Source organism: Semicossyphus pulcher, unplaced genomic scaffold, assembly GCF_022749685.1.
Source record: "Semicossyphus pulcher isolate SPU_LCO1_2020_fin unplaced genomic scaffold, fSemPul1.0.p SCAF_14, whole genome shotgun sequence".
Lineage (NCBI taxonomy): Eukaryota > Metazoa > Chordata > Actinopteri > Labriformes > Labridae > Semicossyphus > Semicossyphus pulcher.
In genome coordinates, this window is record NW_027211648.1 from 16,574,696 (window position 1) to 16,601,906 (window position 27,211).

The following is a 27,211-nucleotide window of genomic DNA, read 5'->3' on the forward strand; positions in this document are numbered from 1 at the left end:
CAGCTGTTCTGGTGCTTTTTATTGTAGCTTATCTCATGAAATTCTTCAGCAGCTGGAGTTGCTCTATTATGTTTCATTTTTGTCTACTGATACATGTTATACTGCAGTCTACATATCCTTATTTTAGCAGAAAAAACACAAGTGTGTGAAAATTAATAAAACAAGTAAAAAAAAAAAAAAAGGACACAAATAACTATAGAAGTATTTATTATATAGGCTACATATTTACATAGAAGTTATGCAGTAATACCAGCCCTGGTGTTTGTGCAGACAGTAGGGGCAGACATTCCCTCAGTTAGCCATGTGAATAGAGGTGATGAGAGAAATCTCAGCCTTTCATTGTGAGGCTCTGAGTCACAGAGAACCAGGAAGTATACATACAGACAACACGGCTCCGAGAAATAAAAAACACCGCTGCAACAAACATAGCTTATCCAGCAACAATATAAATCACTACTACTAAGCAGACTGCTGTAACTTGGGCACTTTGAGGAATGGCGCGTCCGGAAGTCTCGCGAGTTTAGCACTATTCGCGAGAACTGGTTGCATGTTCCCGGGAACAGGATCGTTCAATTTCGGTAACTGTCACGTCTAAATTAATTAACCCTTAAAGTAAGAATGATCTTGGTATCGTTTAAAGTTTAATTTAAGTATAAACTTAAATCCGTTTTCAGTTAACTTGTAGCGTAACGTTGAAGCTCGACTCACGGTCCCCTGCGACCGAAATGTATGGATGCTAACGGGAGCTAGCTTGATAGTTAGTCGACATTAGCAGTTGTTTAAAATTATCGGTGTTCGTCCAGGAAGAACATGTCTGCGGAGAAGAGGACGAGCTGGATCCTAACAGGTGCTACGGTCGCTTGTGTCACCGCCCTGTACGTGCCCTGTGTGCAAAAGACTGTTCCTGGTGGAGACTCAGGTTGGTACTAGCTTGCTAGCTAATGTTTACTCTTCTGGTCATGTGGCTTTGTTGTGGGGCATAACAGCCAATCATATGGCGTCTGTTTGTGTGGCTGCTGCTTCTAAACGTGTGCTGGCCGTGGTACTGCAGGTACAGGTGCATCAGCTGGATAAACACGAACTTGTTATTACATGAGAAACTTACAACAACATACAAAAACACATACATGAATAAATACTAATACACTTGCTGATTGACTTAAGAAATGCAACACACATTCTCAAGGTTAAAAGCTTCAATACAATACTAAATACAGTATATTTGCCCTCGGAGCAAACATTTCTGGTGTAGAGTATCATATGATCAAACAAAGTCAAAATATCCTTGTTCCATGAAAATTCAATTTCATGTATACATTATTTTAAGTGTTTTATTTTTGATTCTGGCTATTTTTTTTATTGGTCAGACATAAAAGACCCTTTTCTTGTGGGACATTGTAGCTTATTTATTCTATTCTGCAAAGGACTTTTGAAAGCTTATACACTGTTGAAAGTTTGCTGCAGTGCATTTGATCTAATTATGTAGATAATACTTTACTAATAATGCTGTACATTCAGCACCAGAAGGAATTATAATCTAGTGTCAGACTTGACCCGATAGCTTAACATCTGTAAATATTATGATCATTGTCATTCTATCAACTTTTTTTAATCAACAATTTACCCCGAATTTCAGCCACGTAGACTGACCGTAGGGATGCACGATATAGGATTTTTTGCCGATATCTGATATGCAGATATTTTCCAACCCTTTTTTCCGATTGCCGATTTTGATACCGATATATTAGGCATGTTTTTTCCACCTAATTGCAGAGAACATCAAGTCTCCCCTGTAGTGGAATTGATATCATGGCCATTCTTATTGTAGTGCCAAAAACTGCCATACCACAGACATCTTGCACCCTTCTTCACACTTGATGGAAGAGGCGTGGTGCAGGCAGTAGCGTGGTTAAAGCGTTGTTCGGCAGAAAAACGACGCATCTGCTGATATGTCATTTTCAAGCCATAATCTGCAGATACCGATAACGTGCAGATCATATTGTGCATCCCTAACTGAATAGAAATATTTGTAATTCAATAGTTATTAGAAAGTTAATCAATTTGTTTTTTCCCCTCACAAAGCAACCAGCACTGGCGGATAATCAGACACCATTTGTTATAAAAAAAAAAAAAGTACTGTTGACAGCCCTTGACCTATAAAATAATATGGGTTTTTTGTTTGTATTGTATAATGTGTGTGTATGCATAAATTTAATTTGCACATTTCTGTAACAAGGCTTTACAGTGGACAATAATGTGTTCAATCAGTGCCTTTCTATGATGTAGGCCAATGCGTTTTCCTACACACTTGTAATGCAGTTTATGAAGGAGCTGCCTTGCACAATTACAAACAGTGTTTCGAAGTGATAGCTAGGTTACAAACTTGTAAATGTGGACTTTAGGGCATGGAGGCTCTGCTTGTTAGCTTTGCACTGCTCTGGCATACGAGCTGCTGTGCAGGGGGAATGCACATTTAGCAAAATGAAAGCGTATGAAAAGCTCGGCCAGATATGAGCGAGCAGAGACGAGGTGAGAGCAGGCAATTGGAGTAGCTGAGTAGCCCTGCTGCTTGTGCTGCTGCCTAGCGAACGGCGGCCTTTGAAAAAATGGCCAGCCCCTTCTCCACAGTGTTTAGGGACGGTGCAGGATGCCCGCTCTGATAGTGCCAGCTGAACACCCTTCCGAATTCTCCAGGTCTCCGTCTCTGTGTCCTAATCTCTTTAGGTGTGATGTGCCCTGGAGAGGCTTGAGCACAGCCCCGCGGGTACGCTGTTGTCTAGGAATGTGGAGTGTGGAAATGATGGGGATTATGGGAAGACTGGTGTGGGTGCCCATGCTCCACTATCACAAAGACTCTTGGCACCCGTGCTGCTACCCCGTTGAGTCAATATTTTCCTTTTTTAGTATTGGGGCTGCAGAACTGCATCTCTGTGGCACTGAGATGGATGTTTTGGCTCAATATTAGTTAGAGTTTCTCTGCGTTGAATGGTGTAAAAGTGTGCTGCTACTGAGGGGAAATGAGTGAAATTGAGAAAACCGATGAGGGCTGAGAAAGTGTGATGTAAAATGATGGCAGGTAGCTGGCGGCTCATGCCAGGTGAAATGGAGCTGTGAAAACGTTTAAGCTGTGCAGGTGGAGGAGTTCTGACTTCATGGTCCATTAGACTGATAAGAGTTAGGGCTCCTCGTGTGGCAGAAATTTAGGCATAATAATTCACTGTATCGGCAAGGTTGCAGAATATGTGATGCAGCCAGTGCCATCTGAAATTCAGCCGTTCTGTTCTATAATTGTTGGGGCTGAATCAGGGCCCATGTTGTCGCTCTTTAAATGTGTATTTTGAGTTTAAAATATGTTTTGAACACTTACAGATGCTGTGATTTAAAATAACCAGCTATAGTTGTGTTGCTGTCTATTTATTGGGAGGAAAAAAAAATAATCAAAACACCTTTTTTAATGTATTTATTTTCCTTCACCTGGCATTGCTGATAGATGTTATGTAGGTGGTCTAACTGACTGATGATCTGCGATTGCTGATGGAAAAACAAGGATGCTGTTTTGATTGTATTAACTACCCATCTAGTACCAGTAGAGGGAGCTGTCTTGAACCCAAACATTTATCAATGTCATTTAATCTGAACCAAATTTCAATTTTCATGAGTGGGAGATGCAAACATTGGGTGAGAAATCAGTCTAATTTGAAACGCTCTGGGTGTATTCTGGCACAAATGGGTTTGTGCCCAGATACATTAAAGCTTCCTCAAATAGCTTTTAGGGCTTTTTTCTTTTCACTTTGTGCTGCGCCTCACACAGAGCTTGTCAAAAAATTGTGCAACCGGCTCTTATTTTTACAGCTTACCTCATTCTCTGACTGTCACCAACGTTGCCTTTCTGTTTGTGCCCAACGGACTAGAGGAGACATTGAGACACTGGGAGTGTGGGAGCGGGAGAGAGGCACGTAGAGCGGCAGAAGAAAGGGGAAGGGAAAGGACCCCGATGCATTGGGGAGGATGGGACTGGAAGCATTATTCTCAGATCAGCATATGTGTGTCTTTGTGCGACAGAGAGAGAGAGCCTAATGGTTTGTGTGTGTGTGTGTGTTTATATCTGTGTGTGTGTATGTGCTGGAGGAAGGGAGGGAGGCATCAGGGGAGAAGCGAGAGATGAAGAGAATGAGCGTGCCGCTTAGGAAATGTCACACTGGGAAGATTTGTAGGTTTTGATCCTGGCAAATTAATGCAAAACCCCAGTGCAAGTATTTGATTTGGGAAAACTTTGGGAGCAGACTTGTCTCTTAATAATAATTATTGGGTTTACATTAATTTCCTCCCCTATTCTCTTCCACAGGAGAGCTGATCACCACTGCCTGTGAGCTGGGGGTAAGTATTAGCTGTATTGTTTAATCAATTCACTCATTAACTCTTATAAGCATTAAGGAAGTTTAATTAAGCATGGGCAGAAAGCAGATTAATTTACTTTCAGTCCACAGGTTTTTCCCCTTCTTTTCTATACACTTATTTTACTAAGTTGCAAGTAGAGAATGCTATAATTTGCAACCCGTTTTTCAAATCCAATTAAAGTCAATGGTAAGGCGATGGCTTTTGTAGGCTTTGCCTTATGTACGGTATAAGGCTTATTATATCCACCCCTCTTTTTTTGTGTGTGTGTAAGCCGCGAAGAATGAACTAAATCGGGTTAACAGTTATAATAAGTTTTATTATTTAATAAAGTTTATTACGCCGCTGTGATCCTTTTAGGGAGGCTGTGTCGGTGTCACTATGCCAGTAATCCTGCCGTTAGTGCTGCAGTCCGTGTGGCCTGCCTGTCTGCTTTTCAGGCCTCCCCAGGGCCTCGCAGGCCGTCCCCGGGCCCCAGGCTGCTGGCCCCCCCTGTCTGATCCCCGGAGCTCCAGAGTCCTGCTTCCTGTGCTCCCTGTTGCCTCTGCCCCTCAGCTGTCCTTTTGCTGCATGTCGGCCACACACTCTCTTAACTGATGCTCATTTTGATGCTCACACTCATCCATCTGTCGGCTGAGTTCCTATCTCTTTCCCTCTACGTAACTTCTCCCCCTTTGCTCTGTGACTTCCCCTGACCTACATGCTCTGTCTAAAACCCTCCCCTCTGTTTTGGGTCAAGTTTTTCTGTGTGCAACCAACAAGACTTTGCTGTGTCTGAGGTGGCTGTCGAGGTAGCCACGCTGTCACCTCTCAGCTCTGTGTTCATCAGAAGAGCTGCCCCTTCTCCCTGCCTTGCGTGGCTCGTGTTATCAGGGCCAGGGAATGAGTCTGTGTTTAATGACTGAGCCCTTATCTGGGTGGAGGAGACTTAGCGGCTAATTGCTGTGATTGCTAAGATCCCCCAGGCGAGAATGACTGCGGCTCGGAGGTGGTTTGGGGGGCTGGGGCTGGCGAGCACCACGTGCTCCACCACGGGCTCCAGGGAGCGGCACTGTCCTTGGGAAGAGGCCAGAGGAAAAGGAGTGAGAAGACGAAAGGAAGAGAGGGAGAGGAGGAGGAGAGGGAGTCAGTTTGCGGTCATGCCAGGCAGGATACATTTCTCTCTTCTCCTTTACTGCAACTCTACAGCGTAAAACTACTGAGGGCAGAACAGCAGCTAAATTTGCCCCTCCGACTGAAGGATGTTGCACAAATAAGACCTCTTCGCTGCTCCCTAACACAGTCTTTCTCACTCTTGCTCGGTAGTAATCTCCTACATTCTATGTCTGGTGTTTGTAAGCTTGCTCTCACTCATCATGTATCTTATCAAAATAAAGTCTGCACTTTCAACTAATTAGCCTGCTGTTTACTAAAGTTCATCATGAATGAAGCATTGCATTGTTTCGGCTATGTTCTCTTGAAGCTGTGAGTCTGGATGGAGATTTTATTCTTCATTCTGTTTTGTTCTCAGGTGGCCCATCCTCCAGGATACCCTGTCTTCACCTTACTAGCTCGCCTGGCTATGTGTCTCCTGCCCTCCCTCTCTCCAGCCCACAGTGTCAACCTGATGAGCAGTCTGCTGGGGGCTGCAGCCAGTGGGGCCCTCTGCATTTCTGTCTGCAGGTAGGCACATGAAATATAACTTCTGAAAGGGCCAGTTTGCAGATTGTCAACCTCATTCCGATCATGCTATTATGTGGAGCTAACGCCATTATGGTAGGAAAAAATGCAATTTGGCTCTGTGCCTTTGGAGGACGCTATCCGCTTCTCCAATGGGCCCTGGAAAACCTCCGCCAGACTACATAAAACGTTTCATCTGGCGGAGACCCGGGAGCTCGCTAAACTACACTTCCTCAATCTAGGACGCCGGCCTCCGATGTCATGTCTCGTTCAAAATCGTCAGGTTTGAAATGTCGACTGCGATGAAGATTTTTTAGACGATCCAACGGTATATTGTCGCCGTAATTCTAAATCTGTACCGCTCTGAGACGTTGCCTGCAGCGAAAATGGTCTTATTTAACTCCAGCGTCTCTCGCTGGGCCGTTCCTTTCAGAGGGAGGGATGCAATGCATGCTGGGTGTTGTAGGAATGTAGAATGGGCAAAACTCAGGAGCTGTTTGTACAACTTTCTCCACAGCTATGGCGCCAATTTCAAATATTACTGCTTCTATCGATTGCAGAGAACATCAGCTTTGACTGACAGCGGCAAATTTGTCCTATAAGTCATTTTCCACAAGTTGTTGATGGATCTGTTATTTTGATGTGTGAGTGTAAATATTATGCAGAGAAATGTATTTTTTGTCTTCTAGTTCTCTCTAATTATCGGCCTCATCACTTGAACTACTTTCGCAAAATTGTACTTGTGTGATTACGTCTCAAAATGTCAGGAAAGTACAGAGAAACGTTCCCGTATTAAGTAGAGGAATCTGACAACAGCCTTCAGTAAATAAAAACTCTGCATCCCAGGGAAGTCACAAAAAAACGAAGACATTTCTCGAGTGTCGGGGGCCTTTGAACATTCCCATACTGACTTTTTTTGCACCGTGATGCCGTCTGGAACAGAGAGTGGTATTTTTGGGTCCTGACAGACTGGCAGTGTCGTCCCTGATCCTCTGCTCAGTATTCAGCAGCAGAGCCCAGCCGCCCTCCTCCCTCCCACCTCCCTGCCCTGCCTGTTTACCCATCAGCCACCCGTCGTGAGTGTGCGTGTGTATGTATATGACAATTATCGTGCCCTCCAACCCCCATCCGCCGTCCATGTTCCCCTGCACCCCCCCCCCCCCCCCACACTGCCCAGCATGCTCTCAATCCTGACATGGCACGATTTCTTATCTCTCCCTTCTTGCCTCCTGCGCCTGAGAGGGACGAGATCACTACCTCTGCTCCTCCCTTTCTTCTCTCTTCAGCAGTCATGAAAACAGTCTCTGCATTGCATCTCCCGCCCTGCAGTTTCCCTGCTGCGGACCCTATCATGAAAGGAGTATTTTACCTCTTCTCCTTTGTGTGTGATTATCTCCCATGGTTGGCAGGACTTCCTTACATCACCCGTTTGCTGATCTTAGTAATTTCCCACATTGCATTATAGGTGGCAGCTTAGTGTCAACAATTTTCCTTTTTGTCGCTGTTTATGCATACCAGGGCATTTCCAAGCGTGTCGTATACTCCTAATTTACACTTCCAGAATAGGAATTGTTGAATATGATGTAATTTCTTCCTGCTGTACACCTCCACAGGCTGTGTGGACCCCGTGATAGCGGGGTAAAAGCAGGTGAAAATGAGGTTGCAGGTGCACAGATCTGGGCCTACTTCCTGTTTGCTTGGCCGCTCTGCGCTGGGTGGCAGGTGGTCCGGAGTAGGTCAGGGTACAGGGTCAGGCCTGGTGCAGGAGGGCATGGGCTGAGGAGGAAGTGCTCCTCAGGGGACTGGCTGTAAGCCCGGACTGCATCAGCTGAAGACTCGGCCCTGCCTCACTGCGTCTCAGAGGTGAATCAGAACCTGCCCGAACAGGAGAGAATAAAGACATGGGTTCTGTCGAGCTCTTGGGCCCTCGTCTTAATGCATTTAATGAGTTATTAGTCAATTGGACGATTGGTCTCAGCTCTTGGCCAGACGTGTGCAGACGGTTATGTTGTGGCCAGAAAATATCCATGCAGTCTGGGTGATATTTGGCTCACAGTGTGCATGTTAACTGCAGCCCTGTTTGTAATCTCTGCGGATTTAGATCCAATTTTGGATTATAGTCAAGTAAAAGTCATTATGAGGACCTCCAACCCCCCCAACAAGGGATGATGGGAAGTGAGGCCTTCAGCCAGAGCACACAGTCACACCATATAAGCTCTTAAGTATGAACGTATAATCTACGCTTTCAATTTGAAAAATAAGCATAAAAGGTTTTAGTCATTATCTGCTCAGCGCCTAGTTTGGGATGAGCTCGTGGCTGTGGATCAGCTGGCACACGCTTCCTGTTGAGAGGTTAGCGGAGAGGGCAAAAGATGACGACGGTCTTGACCATCGAGAAACCCAACCTCCCCTCCCCTTTCAGTTCTGGCATTTGCTTTGACCGTACCAAGAAGATTGGCATGCAACATCCCTGCAGCGATTCTCCGGCCAGGCCTTTCCCTCAGATCAAACGCCAGAACTGACCAGTTGACACGAGTTCGTACCTGCTCTGTCCTGCAAAAACACCACTTTGTTGTGTCTTTTCCCGACATAATTAGGTTCAGAAATGTGGTTTGTTGTTTTCAGTCCCTTTGAGGGACAAAATCTTTCTTCTTTTCATCTCTAGGTTTGCATCAGCTGAGTGAAATAGACTTTTTCCCCTCCAAACAAATCAATGTTTTGTGTGATCTTTTTCAGATGGGGAACATATTTGAGTTAATACGGGTACTTGAAGGCAGTTTCTCTCAAATAGTAAATTGTAAGACCTTGAAATTCATCTGGAGTATACCCAACATGGCAAGCCTTTGATGTATCAATTTAAATTAGTCGGCCAGATTGCCGTGTTTAATGTGGGGGAATGTAAGTTGATAGGCTTGGAAGCCACTTCTCTCTCTTGCATAAGTTTAAATGTAGCACTTAGCCTCCCTTTGATTTGTCAATTACACTTCTCTTGGCTTGATCATTTGGTTTGATGGCCAAATTGCTTGTCTTGTTATGTTTTCACACCACGGCCTGACAAGCCTTTGAGGATGGTGGACGTAATGATAATTACTATCGATTGCACTCGGAGGTTCACAGACAGAAACATTTGGCCCCGTGGAAAGCTAAAGGCCTCAGCTGCGAGTCTCTGGAGGAATGCACCCTTCATAGCGGGATTATCCAGACAGCTCGGTATTCTGCGCTCTCTCGTTTCACAGTTTATCTGCCAAAGCTGCTCTGAATCTCTGCTACCTGCGAGGAATCTCTCTCCATTCCCGGGCTTATCCCGAGAAACCGGCAGCAGACACGGCAGCCTGCTGACAGCCATCAGAGCACAAAAACAACCCTGAACGCTCCGTCATCAGCACTTTTTCTTTGATCACATGATTACATAACAGGACTGTTGAAGTGTCTGGCCTCCCTTGTCCCTGGTGGTCCTCATATTAAAACGCACACCTGCGAGAGGCTCCCCCACCATGAGCTGGCCCATGTGGCACAGCTGATACCTCAGAGGGCCTGAGGGTGGGCGTGGTGCCATCCCCAGCTCCTTATAAGGACCTCCACCATATGGTCCTGATGGCGCTTTCCCTTCTCGCTCAGGTGGGTTGTTTTTCCACACAGGTAGGGATTGCATGTATCTTGTTGGGGGTCATGTCAGGTGTGTGGGTATTGTTGTTTTGCAGCCATTTGTAGTTAAATTTTCTCAGAGAGTGTGAGTCTTTGGTATGAGGGAAACAGCTGAACAGAGTTGTTTTGTTGGATGATGTCCTCACCTCTCCCTGCAGGTAGCAGGACGGCCCCTCCCTCTCACATCTGCTATGTTTGGATAAAATCTCCAAAGTGGCCACAGAGAATACATCCACTCCTGTTCCATGCTGAAAATGCAGAAGACAATTTTAGGTTTGATTATTTAAAAGGCCCCAATCTCTGGACCTTTTGTTCCATTCTTGCAGTATCTCTTCTGTCATATTGTAGTCCAACAGACCTCCTTTACTCCCCCCCATCCTCAGCATGACCAATGGTTCCCCCAGGACTCATCCTCTAATACAGTTAAACAGATGTCTAATGAAGATGTTATTTCCTCATTACTGGCTACGGGATGGGGATAGAGAGGAGGCGGGAGGAGGGCTAGATAGACAGCAGAATACAGCAGCAGTTTAATATTCCTTTCGCCCGTGGGCCTGAGATTGTGTCTGCCTCGGACGTCAATATTACATTCCTCACCCACCACAGGCGGTCTTAATAAGGCACCAGGCACGGAGACGGATCAGACTCGGCAATTACAATTCACCCAGAATTAGTTAATGGAATCTATACAGCAACATTTATGTATCACTGGTGTGTGCCTAATGACTTTGTTGGAAAAGGCAGCAATAAAAATGGCATTCAGAGAATTGCATAAACACAGGATTTTTCTAAATTGTTTTTTTTTCCCCTCTTCCTGTAATTTTTTGTGTGTTGGGTGGAGATTAAGACGGCATTCTGGGAGAAATTGTCATGTCAGTGGCTGCATTGTTTGAGCAGAATTGTGGTGATTAATTTTACACGCACTCGGAGCAGTGGAGCGCTCTCCTGGAGGAGGGGTGTCTGAGCGGCAGAGCCGGGACCCTTATTTACCCTCCTCTCTGTGTGAGCAGACAGCTTCCTCTCCGAACAGCGAAAGGAGGCAGGAGAGACAGAGACAGAGCCTGGTGTGGTGACTGGCTGAAAAATAGGCTGTGACATCCAAGATTCAAATCAGTGACTCTCGGAAACAGTAAGGGGAAATACTGAAAGAGTCAAATAGTATAGTTTTTCCTCTATATCAATAAATGATGTTGCTCTTTAAAAGCCTGGGTATTTAAATCTGTCATTAGATTGATTCAAAATGTTTATTATATCAAAGATATAAACAAATAAAGAAATGGCATATGTCCTTAATAATATTACATAAAGTTTAACTACAATTTACTCCTTTATTTAAAGGCGCACTCTCGTGTTTTAGTATTGCACTTTCAAAAAGTTTGGGGACTTTTAAGAATTGATTTTCAAAATAAAAGCGGCCAGTCCTGACTTAAAGATGGATTGCAGGACTTTCACATATAAATGAACATCCATTACATCCAAGCCATCCAATCCTTACCATATGAGTTCACATGTTAAATCTGGTGTCTACCATCCCCTGCTGATTGTAATGGTGAAAAGAAACAGAAACGTCCAAGAAAAAGTTGTAATGCCCCAGATAAAAAAGTAAAGTGTTTAGCATTACAGTAAAATAATATTGTAATACCTGGAGGCATAGGTCTGAGACAGGTGTCCTTAATGCTTGTGTAGTAATGCCAATAGGGGTAGACAAAAGTTCTGCATTGTTAAGTTAATCAGTTTATTTGTCTGGCACCGTGCAGAACACAACTGTTGGGGCAGAGTTAGCTATAAAGCTAATTTACATCTGTGGTCCCTGGACAGGAGGATCTAAAAAACACACATTACAATACAAACAATTAAACACGATACAAACTAACAGCATATGACATAAAAACAACATACATTGCAAAGCTACCTTTCCTTCTCTCGATGTTGGAGGACGGTTCCATAGAGGACGGTTCCATACAAAGGTTAAAATCATACGATCATGTGACTGCTTTTAAGTTTTGTTTTAAAAATAATAAATAAAATACTTAAGCTGGTGCAGTCTCTGATGTGGGTGGGAATTGTGACACACGTTGTTTAAGTGGCGGGGGTGCATGATCATGAATTAATTTATACATCAGACACATGTCTGCAAAACTAAGAAAACAAAGTCAGTAGGTTTAAGTTTACGTGGAGATGCCCAAACGCTACATACTACATTTCCCATCATGGTCTGTTATGTTTCTTGACTTATATTAACAGCAATAAATGATGAGTTTAACTACAAGATAGATTTCGTAACTTTACTGTTCGAGTGCAAAATCAGACATACAGGTATCACTCCGCTGATGTATCACATTTCACCACTATATCAACAAAAAGTAGTGACTTTTGACTGTAACAGTATTTCCTGCCTGCTAAATGTCCTTCTGTCTTCCCGTCTCAACGACTCCAGTTTATGTCGTACATAAGCTTCCTATCCCAAGCCAAAGTAAGGATGATGTCATGAGGGTTATTTTTCAAAACATTGGACAGCTCCTTCAAATCCACAAAAAAGATAATGCTTCTGTTTTCACTGTCTACATTTAAAGATAATACACGATAATATGCATGTGTGACTGACTCTAAAGCACTTGTATTTATGTAGAAGTGTATATGTCTTCCTGACATGTTTAAATATCATATAAAAGCTCAGATTTATGCATCAGTGTCTGCTTGGCTTTGAAATTTCAAAGCAGAGCATGTGACACTTACCACTGTCATATAATAGCTACTAAGTACCCTGCCTGGCATCCTGGCCAGAGGAGAGCCCTGGGGTGTCATCGAGGGCCAGCTGGAAACCTCCGCCTCAGCCCGAGCAGGCCACCTCCTCTCTCGGGCTCTCTACCCTCTTCAGGAATGTGTGATTCTTTTCCAGCGACGCTTCCCCCAAACCACCGAGAACAGTGCAGCGCTGATCCGCGATGGCACAGCTGTGGTATTGTCTGTTCCCCGGGGTGGTGTGTGACAGCGGCTCCCTCGGCCAGCCCCATTGTGAAGCCTCAATCAGTGCGGAGTGCTGGTGTCGGCTTTTTGTGTGCTGTTATTTAGCACAGACGACTGGTGCTGGCACGTCTCTGGCTCGTACTGTAGAACTGAGGCAGGTCCCATTTTGACACTTCAAAGTGGGTTTTTTTCTGAGCTTTTGTTGTGTCCTTGAAGGGGACATTGCTTACCAGAGCCTGTTGTATCTTTGTCATTTAATGTTTTTTTTATTTACCTTTGATCCTTTCTTTTGAGCCTGATTGTTTGCTTAAACATGGTCCCATTTTTACACATAATTTTTAGCAAAACAAGATGCTACAGTTGCTAATTTATGCACAATATTTGCCATTCACTTAATTACCCAAGTGCTGACACAGATATTCTGGCAGGGCGGAGCAGTTCAGTCTCGTTGTCAGCCGTTTTATTCCCCTGCCACGTCTCAACCGGGCCATTGTCACTGAGCCACAACATTTCAGCACAGCGGCGTCCCTGCACTGCATTGAGCGGCGATAACAGGGAACACGGCCACTCTGGTGTCAGAATGTGTCCTGCTTTATCCGCATGCCCTGGGAGCAGCCGGGCCCGCAGAATGAGCTGCGGAGCGGCTGAGGGAGGCTGACGGGGGACCCAGGTGGTCCTGCGCAGACAGACAGGTCATTTACAGCCTGCACTGTACACACATCAGTGGGCTCTCGCGGACTGACAAGCTCTAACAGAGAGATTTGTCAGGCACTCAGGGAGAATAAAGAAGTAGGGGGAACAGGAGTGTGTGTGTGAGTGTTGCAAACTTGGTGTAATAACCCCGTCTGAGGACCCCCACGACTGTTCTGCACCCAGTGTAACCCCAAAATCAGCCCCCCTGCTTGGCATATAAGCTACGGGTTAATTGTCATGCAGGGAGGTAAAATTATGGGTGCGGGGGGTCTCTGCACCTCAACAAAAGTCCCCATCTGCCCCCCGTCCCTCCCTCCTCCTCCATCCTCAGCCCATCCTTCCTCATCCTTCCTTCAAGTTACAACTAATTCCTGGAGCGGTGCAGTGAGAAAGACTCTGCTATCTCTTATTAAGACCCACTCCTAGACGCCCCATCAACACAGTCCACCCCCCCCCTTCCTTTAAAGCGCACGCACACACGCACACACACATATATGCATATTCATTCAGTGAGCTCGCCTTACAGAGAACACAGAGGAAAAATAGTGAAGAGAAGCAGAGAGAAAACCCACGAAAAAAAGGGGAAGTAGTCAGCAAGCAAGAGTTTTTTTTTTCCTCCACCATCCTCTCGCTCTCCCTCTCCTTTTTTTCCTGATTTACCGCGCTTTCCTCAGAAAGCTCCATTGTTCCCCTAGCCTAAGTCTCATCAGGCCTTTTGTGGCTGACTATCACAGCGGCAGGCAGAGAGCTGGAAATGTATAAATGGTATCATGCCTTGTGATTAATGGCGGTGCTTATGAGTCAGGTCTGATAACGGGCCTGCTCTCTACTCAATTTCAGATACCGTTAATGGAATCTGTCTTCTGCGATTGTAATGTGAGAGCGCCTAATTTGCTATGGAGCTTGAAGCTGTCACCGGCAAGGGATTGTGGGGTCATAAGGGACCTGGCAGCCGTTTGGCCTGCAGCTTGTATCTGCGGTGCTGAATAGAGCAGCTCTCTGCCTGTCAGTTAGCTGATAGGCTGATGAGGACTCTAAGCCACTCCACACAATGGCGGAAAGGGCCATACTGCCTGACTTCCCTAATTGTCGAGCCTGCTCATATTTCAGAGCCAGCATGCCGGGGACCGGGCTCTGTTTTTTTTCCCCCTCTCTCTTCTTGAACTTCCTTTTTCTTTATTTCATCCTTTATCCCGCACACTGTCTCACCCCTTTAACGCACACTTCTCTGCACTATTTTTCTTTTCTCTCCCCTCGCCCCGCCATCATTTGTCGCCTCCCTCTCGCTCTCTCTCTCTCTCTCTGTCCCCCCTCTCTCTGTCTCTCATTTTAGTAAGTGGTGGGTCTTAGCGTATGACAGATTATCCCAAGTTTGCTTCAATTACCGCAAAGGAGATGGAGACAGTACAGGAGAGGAGGAAAGGGGAAACTTTTGTGCACACATTATATTTAAGAAGCTGAGGATAAAGTGCTATCTCTACCACGGTGGTTTCTGTGCCGGTCTGCTCCAGATCGACCGGCTGCTGCTGCTGTGGAGAGACTTCTCATGGTGATATTTTAATGGCCCAATTCACTGAGTGTTTTTCAAGGTCTTGTCCGAGAAGCAAACTTGGGTCGAGGGGAGATTAAAATGGGTCCCCAAATTAGTCTGAGGGAAGTGGCACAATAATTGTGAAGCTGCTGACTTTGTTGTTTTGCCTTTTCATGTGTCGGTCAAATAAAGTACTGAAAAAAAGCTCTGTAGCCTTTGAAATCGACAACAATAAAAAGTAAGACGAGGGCTGGAGTATTTGAAAATTAAAAGATGTGTAACTCTGATCATGATCACAAGATGTTCCTGGGTTTGCGTGCTAAAACTCATCGAAGGCCTCTCCTCCCTCACTGTCAGGCTGGCAGGTCCTGGTCCCGGAGCCGTGCTGGCCGGAGGCCTGTTCGCCGTCTCCAGACTGAGCTGGCAGTGGTCGATGGTCGCAGAGGTCTTCACCCTCAACAACTTCTTTGTGGGTCTGCTCTTCTTCCTGACGGTCAGCTTCCACTGTGCTGAAAACGCCGCTCAGAGGAGGAAGGTAACTTGAAGTGCGACACCTGAGGGACCCGTGTCTCTCAGTTTCTGTGACTTTAATTTGAACTCACAGTTCGGTACTAAAATGCTCGACCTTTTCAGATGGCACATTGGGGAGCTCTTTGCTGTGGCTTGGGGCTCTGCAACCAGCACACCCTGGTTCTGTACGTGCTGGTGATCATCCCTTGGGTCTTTTACCGACTTTACTCCCACAGGGTAACGTTGTTTTGTCTTATTTATCAAAGCTAACATTGAACAGATTTTAAATATGTGTTAAGAGAATAAATAACATCCAGTTTGGAGACTATAAAAGCGTTGAGATCATCTCTTTGTGAATAATCTCTACAGGAGCTGTCTTTGCGCGTCCTCGTGTCTCTGGGTGTGTGTTTCCTCGCTGGCTTTCTCCCGTACATCTACCTGCCCGTCTCCTCCTACCTGAACACAGCCCGCTGGAGCTGGGGGGATCAGACCACCCTGTCAGGCCTGCTGACCCACCTGCTGAGGGCTGAATATGGCACCTTCAGCCTGGTACATGTGCCACATACCTGTAAATGTGCTCTGTTGTCGTATGCACCTTGTGCATTGATAGTTTTCATGATGTTCTTTTTTTTGTGTTTGCAGGCGAAGTCGGAGAGCTCTGTGAACCTGACCACGATGTTAAAGTGAGTCTGTGTAACCTTGGTTTCTGTTTCTACCTTTACAGTAGATTCAAAGATGGAGGAGGATGGACACAATAGAGATAACTTGTGGGATTTGATCTGAGCACAGTGAGGGCACCCGTAGGTTTGGAGATCGATGACCGGCGCACTTCTGACGGTTCTCCTGCTGTTTTACACAGGTTTAACCACACACACTCCGATCTGTTCAGAGAGCCTGGAGTCATTTCCGCAGCCCGTCCCTCTCTCTCCCTCTCTTCTCCCCGGCAGCTTTTGTTCTTCCCATTCCACTCTCTCCCATCAAAGCAGAACTGAACCTGCTTAGAGGGCCAAATCGCTGTGTTCTGTTTCTCCAGCAGTTTGAAATGATCACTCAGCTCTGGTGTTTAAGCGTGACAAGCTGTGATGACAGACACTGCAATAGAGCTGGAGAAATTGTATTTTTCCACTCCAGCAACCCCCCCCCCCCACACACACCTCCTCCGCCCAATCCCCTCCCCTACTCCCTGCTACCACCACCACCGCCACTGCAGTCATCCCACTCCTGGTATCTCTCTCCAGCTGACGGGATGGGGGTGCATGTGCGTCTTAAGACCCCCCACTACCAGCCCCCCCTCTGCCAGGCACCCACCCCTCTCCATCACCCCCGCTGCTTGATGGACAAGCACACCTTCAAGATGGGGAAGAGAGGCGAACATGACAGGCATGTCGCACTGGAGACGTAAACCCGCTGGAGAAGCTGACACACACACACACCCACAGACACACGCTTGTGAGCACAGTCACACATAGTGTACATTGGGAGATATAGAGACTCAATAAGCTGTCAAATAGAGATGGGTATTAAGGAAGAGGCAGGAAACTATCTCTGTGCTCTGAGCAAGCGCTCGCTGACTGACAGGCGCTGTGAAGAGAGGATGGGGCAGCGGGGGGGTGGATGACACAGTCATTCGTATCTGTCAATCCGATTGAAAGGAGGAGCGCGCAGTCCAAGGAGTTTGTTTTGATAGGGGATGGAGGGCATTTAATAATTGCTGTCCTTGAGTTCAGAAGCAGGGAGGGTAATTGAGCTTGTCTTTGGTGTCCGTCATATACTCTATCTTATGTGTGTGTTTGTGTGTGTGCGCAGGGCCCAGCTGGACCACTGCCTGGATGACCTCTCACTTCCTGTTCTGGCGCTGGCAGGAGCAGGACTTCTCCTCTCGTCGTGGGACAGGTAGGACGAGCGAGAAGCCGGCATACGAAAACACCAAACTCTGTCACACGCATCTCCGCAGCCACTCCAACCAAAAATCTAATCCCCTGCAGTAAAAGACGGGGAACAAAACCACTGACAAAATGCTGATCTACGGAAAAAGGAATACAAAAACACACTGAGCCACCTAACTGTCAAGCTGTCGCGACGCTCCACATTCAAACCGAGACAGGTTGATGTGTATTTTACATTTTCAAAAACATGTTTGTGTGTGCAAGTAAATCACTGTTTGTATGTATGTGTTTGTGGCAGTGTGGCGGTGTGATCCACTTATTCATCACAGCAGAGCCTTTCCTGGGGTCTGTGGGGTGGAGCTGATAAAGCCGAGCGAGGCCCGGGGGCTCTGTAGGGCACCGGCTGCCCCCTGCACCCTCCCCTCCCTCTCCTGGGGTGCACTTTGATAAACTTGAGTGCTTACACACACATGAAAAAGAGCAAGGTCAATTCATAGGATGCCAAAAGGAAGCCGTGCAAATGCTTCTTTACTTCATGTTAAAACGCTGAGTGGAAACCTGCATTTATTTTCCAAACATTGAGCATAATGTGCAGAAAAAACAGACCTTAATGTTGACAGTTTGAGTTCGTGGCCAGTCACTGGAGCACATCAGATCAATTTGTTGGCAGGGAAACCAAAAGTCATCTTCCCTGGCTTGAAAGTGTCTCTTCAGGTTCAGATGATGATTCGTTATTGCCATAAGGCTAGCTTTCTTTTGAGTGTATAAGTACATTTTACAGCTGTACTGTAATGAGTTTGTGATTCAGCGCTTGGCAGCGGCTCATTATGACTCAGTCTGCATTAGAAAATCAATCATGCACCTCTCAGTTGGCTGGCGTATACGTTCGCCCTCGGGCTTGTGATCTCCATCCCTGCATTAATATTTTAACGGACTTATTCCAAACAAGTATCTTTACAGAGAAAACAAACAAAGTATTACACTTGACTTGATGTGTGGAAATTGCAGTACAGGAGTACACAGAGCAGTGTTTATGAAGCGATGTGAATATGTCTCTGTCTTTCCTGTCCCAGGATGTGTCGCTCCGTGGCCTGGCTGCTGACTGCCATGCTGGTTGTGTACTCGCTGTTTTTTGCTTGGAGAGCAAACCTGGACATCAGCCGACCCCTGCTGCTCGGAGTGGTGAGCTATGAGGACGACACTAATGTTGACATCTTCCTTGTCTGTTTCTGTTCTCTTCATTGACTTATAGCTTAAAACCTTAATAGCTTATGTTTATTAAAGGGCCAGTTTGCTGATTTTCAACCTCAGTCCTATCATGCTATTAAGGGGAGCTAATGCCATTATGGTAGGAAAATATGCAATTTGTCTCTGTGCCTTTGGAGGACGCTATCCGCTTCTCCAATGGGCCCTGGAAAACCTCCGTCAGACTACATAAAACGCGTCATCTGGCGGAGGCCAGGGAGCTTGCTAAACTACACTTCCTCAATCTATGACGCCCGCCTCTGATGTCATGTCTCATTCAAAATCGTCAGGTTTGAAATGTAGACTGCAGACCCGAAGATTTTTTAGACGATTCCACCGGTATATTCTCGTCGTATTTCGGATTCTGCACCGCTCTGAGCCGTTGCCTGCAGCGAAAACAGTAGTATTTCACTCCAGCGTCTCTCGCTGGGCCGTTCTTTTCAGAGGGAGGGTCGCAATGCATGCTGGGTGTTGTAGGAATGTAGAATGGGTGAAACCACGAGCTGTTTGTACAACTTTGTCCACAGCTATGGCGCCAATTTAAAATATTATTGCTTCTATCGATTACAGAGAACACCAGCTTTGACTGACAGTGGCTTTTTCCAGGGGCGAATTTGTCCCATAAGTCACAATTGCAATTTAAACTTTACTATATAAAAAGATCTATGTAGGCAGTGTGCATATCCTGCACTGAACCGCAGTATATGTTAGTGCCGATCCCGGGATGGCTCTATTAGTAAACTCAGGTCTGCACTTCGAGCCAACAGCCTACAGGAAACACTTGTCTGTACACTCTCTTTCTGCAGGTTGAGCGTTTCTGGCTGCAGAGCGATGCTGCAGTGTGTATGCTGGCAGGCCTCGGCTTGAGCCGGACACACACGGTGCTGGAAAGGAGGCTGGGCTTTGGGGGGTTGTGGAAGACCTCAGGCTGGGTCGTCACCGTGGCTCTGCTGGCACATATGGTGCACACCAATCACAGGTGAGCATTGCACAAACTTCCTGTTTGGTGCGAAGAAAACATAGAAGCAGTTGTTTATTTTTGAATGTAAGGTTATGTTTTTAATTTTTCTAGAAGTAACAATCCTTCCACCTTTTTCTCTTTGTTTCATTTCAAAATCAGTGCTCTGAATTATACATTAAAAACGCATACGTCAACATACTGACAGTTTCACTTCCACTGTTGGAGAGTTGCAGGTACTTTTCTTTAGGGCTTAGACATAAAGTTGGTTTTGTATGAGACATTTTGCAAAACTAATCCTACAAGAACTATATTTTGCACTTGATACCATCAGAGAAGCTTTACTTCCTTAATTATTATGGCTGCTCTACAGGCGATTAGTGATTTCTACCTCTGATAGACCTGATCTTAAAAAGCAGCCAGATCTCGGTGCATATATCTATGAAGTCAGTGCTGCTGTGTAGTTTTTGTTGTAGTAGCTACACTGCATGCAAATACCCTCCAAGATACCTGAAATACCTCTCTTGAAGTGAAATAAAAACCTCATTCTGCTTCCTCTAAAATCCTCCTGCTGAAGTTTCCCTGAGTCAACCTGATTTGTTTCTCCTCTGCGCTTCGTACTGCAGGTCTGAACTCCACATGTCAGGTTTCTCTCTGCTCACCCCATGGTAGAGGGCTGAAGAGAGGCACGGTTAGCACATAGATTCCACTCGCAGAGCTCAGTCTGAGATGTTAGCTGTCCGAGAAGGCAGATTACACCGGCGTAGTGCTGGGGAGTGCCAGACAGCCATCACTGAGCGGCTTTGATCAAGGGGAGAGCATGGCCTGTGCTGTCAGACCCATCACACCTGTCTCCACACGATTAGATAGGCAGCCAGAGCGCTCTGCAGAGGGGAAGGGGCGGGGGCACTGACAACTTACCCTCAGAGCACCTTGGAAGCGTACCTACAAGCAGCGACTCACTCACATGCGCACAGTTTTACAGATCACACAGTTCTAAGCGGGGGTAAAGATGCACTCAAGGCCTTTTAAATCCAAGTAAACACACGTTGTGTTTTGATGATGTTCTGCAGTGTGATGGTGTTTATGCTGATGATCCTAGGGAGTGTGATCTGAGCCGGAACAGTGTGGTCGAGAGGTTCGGCAGGGAGCTTCTGGCCTCAGTCCCGAACGACTCCATCATCCTGACCAGAGGAGATCTGCCTGGAAACTCTCTGCGCTACTTGTACTACTGCGAGGATGTTCGTCCCGACACACGCCTGGTCGACCAGGAGGTCAGAGCTTTGACACACCACCAGTTTGTCTTTGTTTAATCTCAAGCTGTTAAAGTTTTGATATTTGATGCAAACCAAACAAGAAGCAAAAAGCAGCTCAAGAATGATACACTGGGTGGTTACTAATCACATTGGATATGAAGAATTGAACTGTGTTGGTGGTGCTCTTCTTTCCAGATGATGACATACAGTTGGTATGTGGCCAAGCTGGCGCAGCACCACCCTGGGGTCCACTTCCCTGGCCGCTGGTGGGACCCGCTCCACCCTGAGGAGAAAGACACCTTCAATCTGGAGCAGTTTCTGTCGCACAACACGCAGTGAGTCACTGAGACACAGAGAGAGGATTAAAGGGTGGTCTGAACGGATGAAAAGAAAGCTGTAAAAAAAGGGGAGAGAGAGAGTGAACTAGGAGGGCAACAATGGTCCACATGAACAAGTGGGTGATCTAATGAGGCAGAGATCAGGGAGACGGTCCACACGGAGAGACGATAAGCCCGTAGAACCATAAAAGGAGTTTGATGAACTCCAGAAGCCGTCTAATCTACTTGATTTGGTTAAACAGTCTCTGGTGCTGCTCCCTGCTCTCATCTCTCACTCCTCCAAGAGGACCCGGAAACTGTCTGGAGACCTGTTAATACCAAGCCCACCAGGGGGCAGTGTTTGCCAGGCCAACATGCCTGTCTCTCTGTGGGGCAACACTGACCTGTGGGATTAACCTTCAGGGCCTGAAGCTAGAGGGTGCTGGGATTTGAGGAAACATTTGTCTTTATGGTGTTCATGTTTGTGTCATCAGCAACTCGGAGGAGAAAGAGGGATACAAATTGAGGATTTGAGCAAACCTCTTTATTTCCTACAGGAGGGATGTTGTTGCCTGCATCGGGCTGCCTGAGGGAGACCCAAGCTGGGAGCATAGTTTCTCTCGTTGGCCGTGGGGAGTGTGTGACTTCCTGTTGCCAGCTCAGAGGCAGTTTCATCCTGAGAGGTGGGCCAAGCGGACACGCAACATGTACAAGTGGACGGAACCACACGACAGGTGCATACACTAACATACAGAATCATTAACATGCCTGCACATGTTTAACAGCTAGAAATTTACTTTTGCCCTCCTCTTTCCTCTTTAGTAGCTTAGAGGTTCTAAAAATCACCTTATTTGTTGGACAATAATATAGTTATACTGTATCAGCTTGTTCCGATATATATTCATAAACCCTATTTGTAATCTTTGGAAACTTCTAAGATCTTTTCTAGAAGACAAAAAGGATTTGTATGTTTCAATAAATAACTCCCCAGTATGAGCTTGTAAAGGACTGGCCCTGTCAGTGGGCTTTTAGGGGTTAAAGAAGCAATTCGCCCCTGGAAAAAGCCACTGTCAGTCAAAGCTGGTGTTCTCTGTTATCAATAGAAGCAATAATATTTGAAATTGGTGCCATATCTGTGGAGAAAGTTGTACAAACATCTTGTGGTTTCGCCCATTCTACATTCCTACAACACCCAGCATGCATTGCGCCCCGCTGGAGTGAAATACTACCTCTTTCCAGTCAAGGACATTGATCACTGCAGGCAATGGATTAGAGCGGTACAGAATCGGAAATACGACGAGAATATACCAGTGGATCGTCTAAAAAATCTTCAGGTCTGCAGTCGACATTTCAAACCTGACGATTTTGAATGAGACATGACATCGAAGGCCGGCATCCTAGATTGAGGATGTGTAGTTTAGCGAGCTCCCTGGCCTCCGCCAGATGACGTGTTTTACATTGTCTGGCGGAGGTTTTCCAGGGCCCATTGGAGAAGCGGATAGCATCGTACAAAGGCACAGAGCCAAATTGCATATTTATCCTACCATAATGGCATGATGGGACTGAGGTTGAAAATCAGCGAACTGGCCCTTTAAGTGAGTAGGCCGACCAGAAGAACACTCCAGAGTTTGTTTCTTCTAATAAAAATAGAAATGTTGACTCATAAACAACTAATGTCTCCTTGCCACATACTCCATCATCGACACCTCCTCGCCCCTCGCCTCTCTGTGGTCTCCAGTCAGAGCTCCCCTCCGTGAGGTTGTCCTCTGTTCTCCATGCTGTGATCCAGCTCTGTGTGATTTTAACCAGAGCAGACATCAGGCCCTCAGCAGTTTGAAATGAGACTGAAGATGAAAAATAATGAGTTTCTTATTGCATTTTGTCAATAACTGTGTCAAAAGTGGAATTAGTCAAAGCTGCATATTCTGTTGCTGTTGCCAGCAGCCCTTCATTCACTCAGATATCCACGGCTGAATACTGTGACATTATTTCCCGCACCCTCACGACAAGCGTGTCCGTCGATGCCCACAAGCCAAATATTAGCTCGGGAGCCCCGCTAAAATATTCTTTTGAAGAAGAGGTCAAGTGTTTACAGTCAACAAAGTGAGAAAAGGGAGATGTGCTTTTACTCCATGTCTAATGTGTTTGCTGGTATTGTTGCTCAGTCGTTTAATGTTTATGCAGCAAACATCGATGTTTAGTGTATCAAAGCGGCACCGTCGAGTGGAACAATATATTCACATTAATAATCATTTATAGTTAGTGGAACTATTCAGAAAAGCCTGAAGCTGCTCTGATAAAGAAATGTGCTTCTTCATGTGTGAACAGTTTCCATCCTGCGTCCTGGGAGCACGTCGCTAATGAGGAGATGTGGCAAGCCAGGTACAGTAAACTCTTTCCATAAGACTCTTTCTGTATACTTTAGTGTGCAGATAAAAAGCTGCGTCACGATGCATACCAGCCCACTACGACATCTCCATAAACCAGTCTTGTGTGGTAGAGCATCTACATGTACATTCTATTTGGTATCGGCATCTACATAAATCACTCCATTGGAGTGGTGCGTCTGTGAGTGTGGATCTGCATGGCTCATCCATCCAGCACTTAGCCCTGAGCCTGCGTGCTTTGTTTCAGGATGAAGACGGCTTTCTTTCTGTTTGACCTGGCAGAAAGGATGCAGGGAGAGGGGAGCGCTCGCCTCTTTGAGCTGTCTTACACAGTGAGTCTGACCTCAACAAACAGGCTGTCATTTACCATAATGGGGCAGATTTAAGAGTATGACATATTCAGAGGCTTTTTGATGTTATTCGTGCTAACATCTGCTTTTTATGTGTGTCTCTGTGTGTTTGTGTGTTTGTGTTTGCTGGACAGCTGTATAAGGAGATTGTGGAGGCCCACTCAGACTACCCTCCAAACTGGGACAAGAACTTGGCACTGGCCTGCGAGAGGCTGCTCCGCTCCGGTCAGCGGGGCCACAGTCCAGACAGCCTGCTGACCTGCAGCACCCAGCACTTTAGTCTCTACTTAGAGAAGGAGCCCGCGGATCCCCAGGCACCCGCCATCCGCTCAGCCATTACTCACCTGCTCAAAGAGAGGGACAGACTCCGCCAGAGTCGGAGGCCAACCCCGTAACAAGATCCAGAGAGCCCTCCATGGAGCTGGCAAACCGAGAGTGTGGGCCAAGCTGAAGTGCTGGACACAGGAGTCTGAATGTAGCTCTTTTCCTGGTTTAAAGGCGGCGCTCCAGTGTTTAGCAAAGGTTCTGGCTAAATGGACAAAGCCAAATTTGTCGGGAGTAAAGAGGACTGCCGATGCAGAAGCACTGGTCTCTATATCAAAACAGAACTGCACAAAGGACAGTGAACTTCCACTCAGCTGAGCTTCATTTGATGAAGTTTACAGCTGACCAGAGACAGAGCTTGACTTCAGGAAGCCTTGACTGACCCCAATCAAGCGATGCGTGCTCCCCTTAAACTCAACTTGCCCATTCGATTGCTTTATCGTTACATCTCGTCCTTTTTTTCCTCTCCTCCTCTGCTCTCACAGCTTTTAACGTGCTGATTATTTTGCCTCAGCCGCTGCTCCAGTTCTCTTTTTCTCACATTAGGACGGCAAGGCCGAGATTGAGGGAAAACCAATTTGGGGGTAGAAATGGGGGATTAGAGCGGCTGTTTAATCTAGGACAGACTTGTGCTGTGCCACACAGTCCCCACTCCGCATAACCGGCACTACCCATCCACCCACACACCCGCCCCTCTATCCTTCCATCAGTCCATCTTAGATGGTCCTTTAAATGTTTCAAACTAATGGATTCGATGAGTGTTTTTTTCCTCTCTTCCTTCCTAACGGGAGGGCGGTAATCCCTGATGGATTTAAATGAAATGTAAAATGTCACAATGCCAGGGACCCTTTTAGAGGTGCGTTGATTTGTGTGCGATGATTGTGTGTTTGCATGTGGACGTGTGTGTGTGTGAACATGCTTAAATCTCCACCCAAGCCTTTTCCCTGCCGGAAACGCATATAAACATATTCGATAAACAGATCGGCACACTAAAAAGCAAAGAGCTTTGATCGTCATAGCGGACAAAGTCATGCAAACTCCGTGGACACATGGACACACGGAGACACGCAAGACCGTCCGCCTCCCAGCTCGCAGGAAACATGACTTTTATCCCTGCGAGGGGTGCAGAAGAGACCAGAGTCACTTGTCTCAGGGGATGAAACCTCAGTAACAAACTGTTTTTGTAAATACTGCTGATGATGTAAATGAACCTTCTGCCATGTAAGCTGTTACGCAGAGGTCAAACCAGTGTCTGGCCAGAAGCTTTAAACACTCAGCTGAAGGAGCCTGCTGTCTGAGATAGCACTAGAAAGCGAAGGACAGTTAGAGCACGTGTAGTTTTCTCCGAATGTAATCTGCCCTCTCTGGTCGCAGGAACGGTTAGCGGCTGTCAGCTGGCTGGATGATGAGTTTCGACCTGCTGTAGCACAGATGGTTTCTCATACAGAAGGGAAAAGTGTCACTCTGCTTCTACAGATTTAAATATTTCAATAAAGATTCTGTTTATTTTGATACAATTTGGACCCTTTTTTCACATTGATCATGTTTCTTCAACTGTTTGTTTTATGTTTAAATAATTTCCCCTCTTTTTATGCCGTCTTTGTTACTTTACTTTCTCCCTGTCATCCCTCTCTTGTCATCCCCTCTCACCCTGTCTCTCCCTAACCCCTCTGTTCCTCTCCTCTCCCCTGTCTCTGAGAGTCAGTTGCCCACCCTAAATCAGCAAGCTGCCGAGGATTGTGGGAACCCGTGGAATCGCCGTGACCAGGGATGCAGGCAGGGAGCCACGGCAACGCTGGAATGTGGGGCGTCTGAGGAGATAAGAGCTGTGAGCCCAGCCAGGGAGAGGGGAGGGATGCGGCGAGAGAGGAGCGAGGAGGAGGAGGAGGGGGAGGCAGAGCGAGGAGGGTGAGACGGAAACAGGGAGAGCAGCAAGTCTGTGAATGGGGAGACAGAAACACAACACCATAAACAGCCCAGAGAGCAAGACAGAGAAAGAGGGGCGGAGGACTTAGGGGGGCACACACTGGAGATGGGAAGCCAGCCTTATTCCTCTTTGCATTTCATTTACATCCCTGGCCGTATCGACCAATCGGATTGGGAGCAAAGCCCAGGGCTTAGGAGGGGAATAAAAAGACAAAATGCCTTTGCTGCTCTCATCCCTCCCTGATAATACCCCTTCTGTTTTTCTTTTCTCTTTTTCTCCCGTCTATAAGTAGATACTGTCCGAAATGCCAGCGGAAAAGCGACACCTCCGCTTGCTGTGTATCTCAGATAGACCGAGCGGGAGCAGGGGCTGAAAAGACAGCTTTAGCAACTGGGCCTATCTCCTCTCCTCTCCTCTCCTCTCTCTGGCTGCATGGAAGCTTGGAGTGGAGGGAGGCGGAGGGGCCGGGGTGTGTTGGTTAGTGTTTGGGAAGAGAATAGAGGGTGTGAGAGGCATGATATACTGAGCTGGCCGCAGATTTTGCAGAATCTCACACTCTGTAAAACTTTGCCTGCAGATCCCTTTGCTAAGCATGAGAAACCTGTTTCAAGGGTGTTTACGAGGTGCCACCCATCTTTGTGGAGGCTGCCAATGCCTGCTGACAAACTCCACACATATTTTTAGCTGTGGATTGTACTTATTCGAGTGTGCTAAGTTGCAGGTTTGTTTTCCTAATGGGTGTGTATTGGGTAGAATTAGGCCCATTACCGCCCGTCTGTGTTGACGTGACGTCCTGATTGACTTGTCTCAGGTGTTTGTTTGCTCGCACTCTTGATGTGTGTGTTTCTCAGTGTGAGGTTGCCTCTGTTTGTACATCAGGTGCAGTATGTTTGTAGCTTTACTGAGTCTATTTGTCCAGGTGTTTGTACTGTTCTCTCTTGTCTTCCTGTTTGTATTTCTTTTTGCTCTATTGTGTCAAAAGTGTTTCTAAGTGTCTCTCCTGAATTTAAAGCACTGTGCTATTGTCTTGCTGCTCATGTCTTTGTGTAGGCGCACCCAGACTATTGTGCTGCCACTGGACCCAGTCCTGGCACGGCTGCTGATATAGAGCTTATTGAAAGTCATTGTTGCTTCACAGATGATCTCAACAGGCCTCAGCGG

At 46.3% G+C, this 27,211-nt stretch overlaps 1 protein-coding gene across 1 annotated transcript; it reads left to right on the forward strand.

Annotated features, from left to right (window-relative positions):
• Positions 1–810: 810 nt before the first annotated feature.
• tmem260 (transmembrane protein 260) lies at positions 811–25,591 on the forward strand. Its single transcript, XM_069662208.1, has 16 exons — positions 811–919; positions 4,346–4,377; positions 5,906–6,057; positions 15,248–15,425; positions 15,524–15,637; positions 15,770–15,949; positions 16,043–16,083; positions 17,207–17,293; positions 18,360–18,468; positions 19,338–19,510; positions 20,592–20,763; positions 20,941–21,080; positions 21,620–21,796; positions 23,391–23,444; positions 23,697–23,781; positions 23,934–25,591. Exons 1-16 carry the CDS (start codon positions 811–813, stop codon positions 24,192–24,194), a joined length of 2,064 nt encoding a protein of 687 aa, XP_069518309.1. The 3' UTR covers positions 24,195–25,591.
• The last annotated feature ends 1,620 nt before the right edge of the window (positions 25,592–27,211 follow it).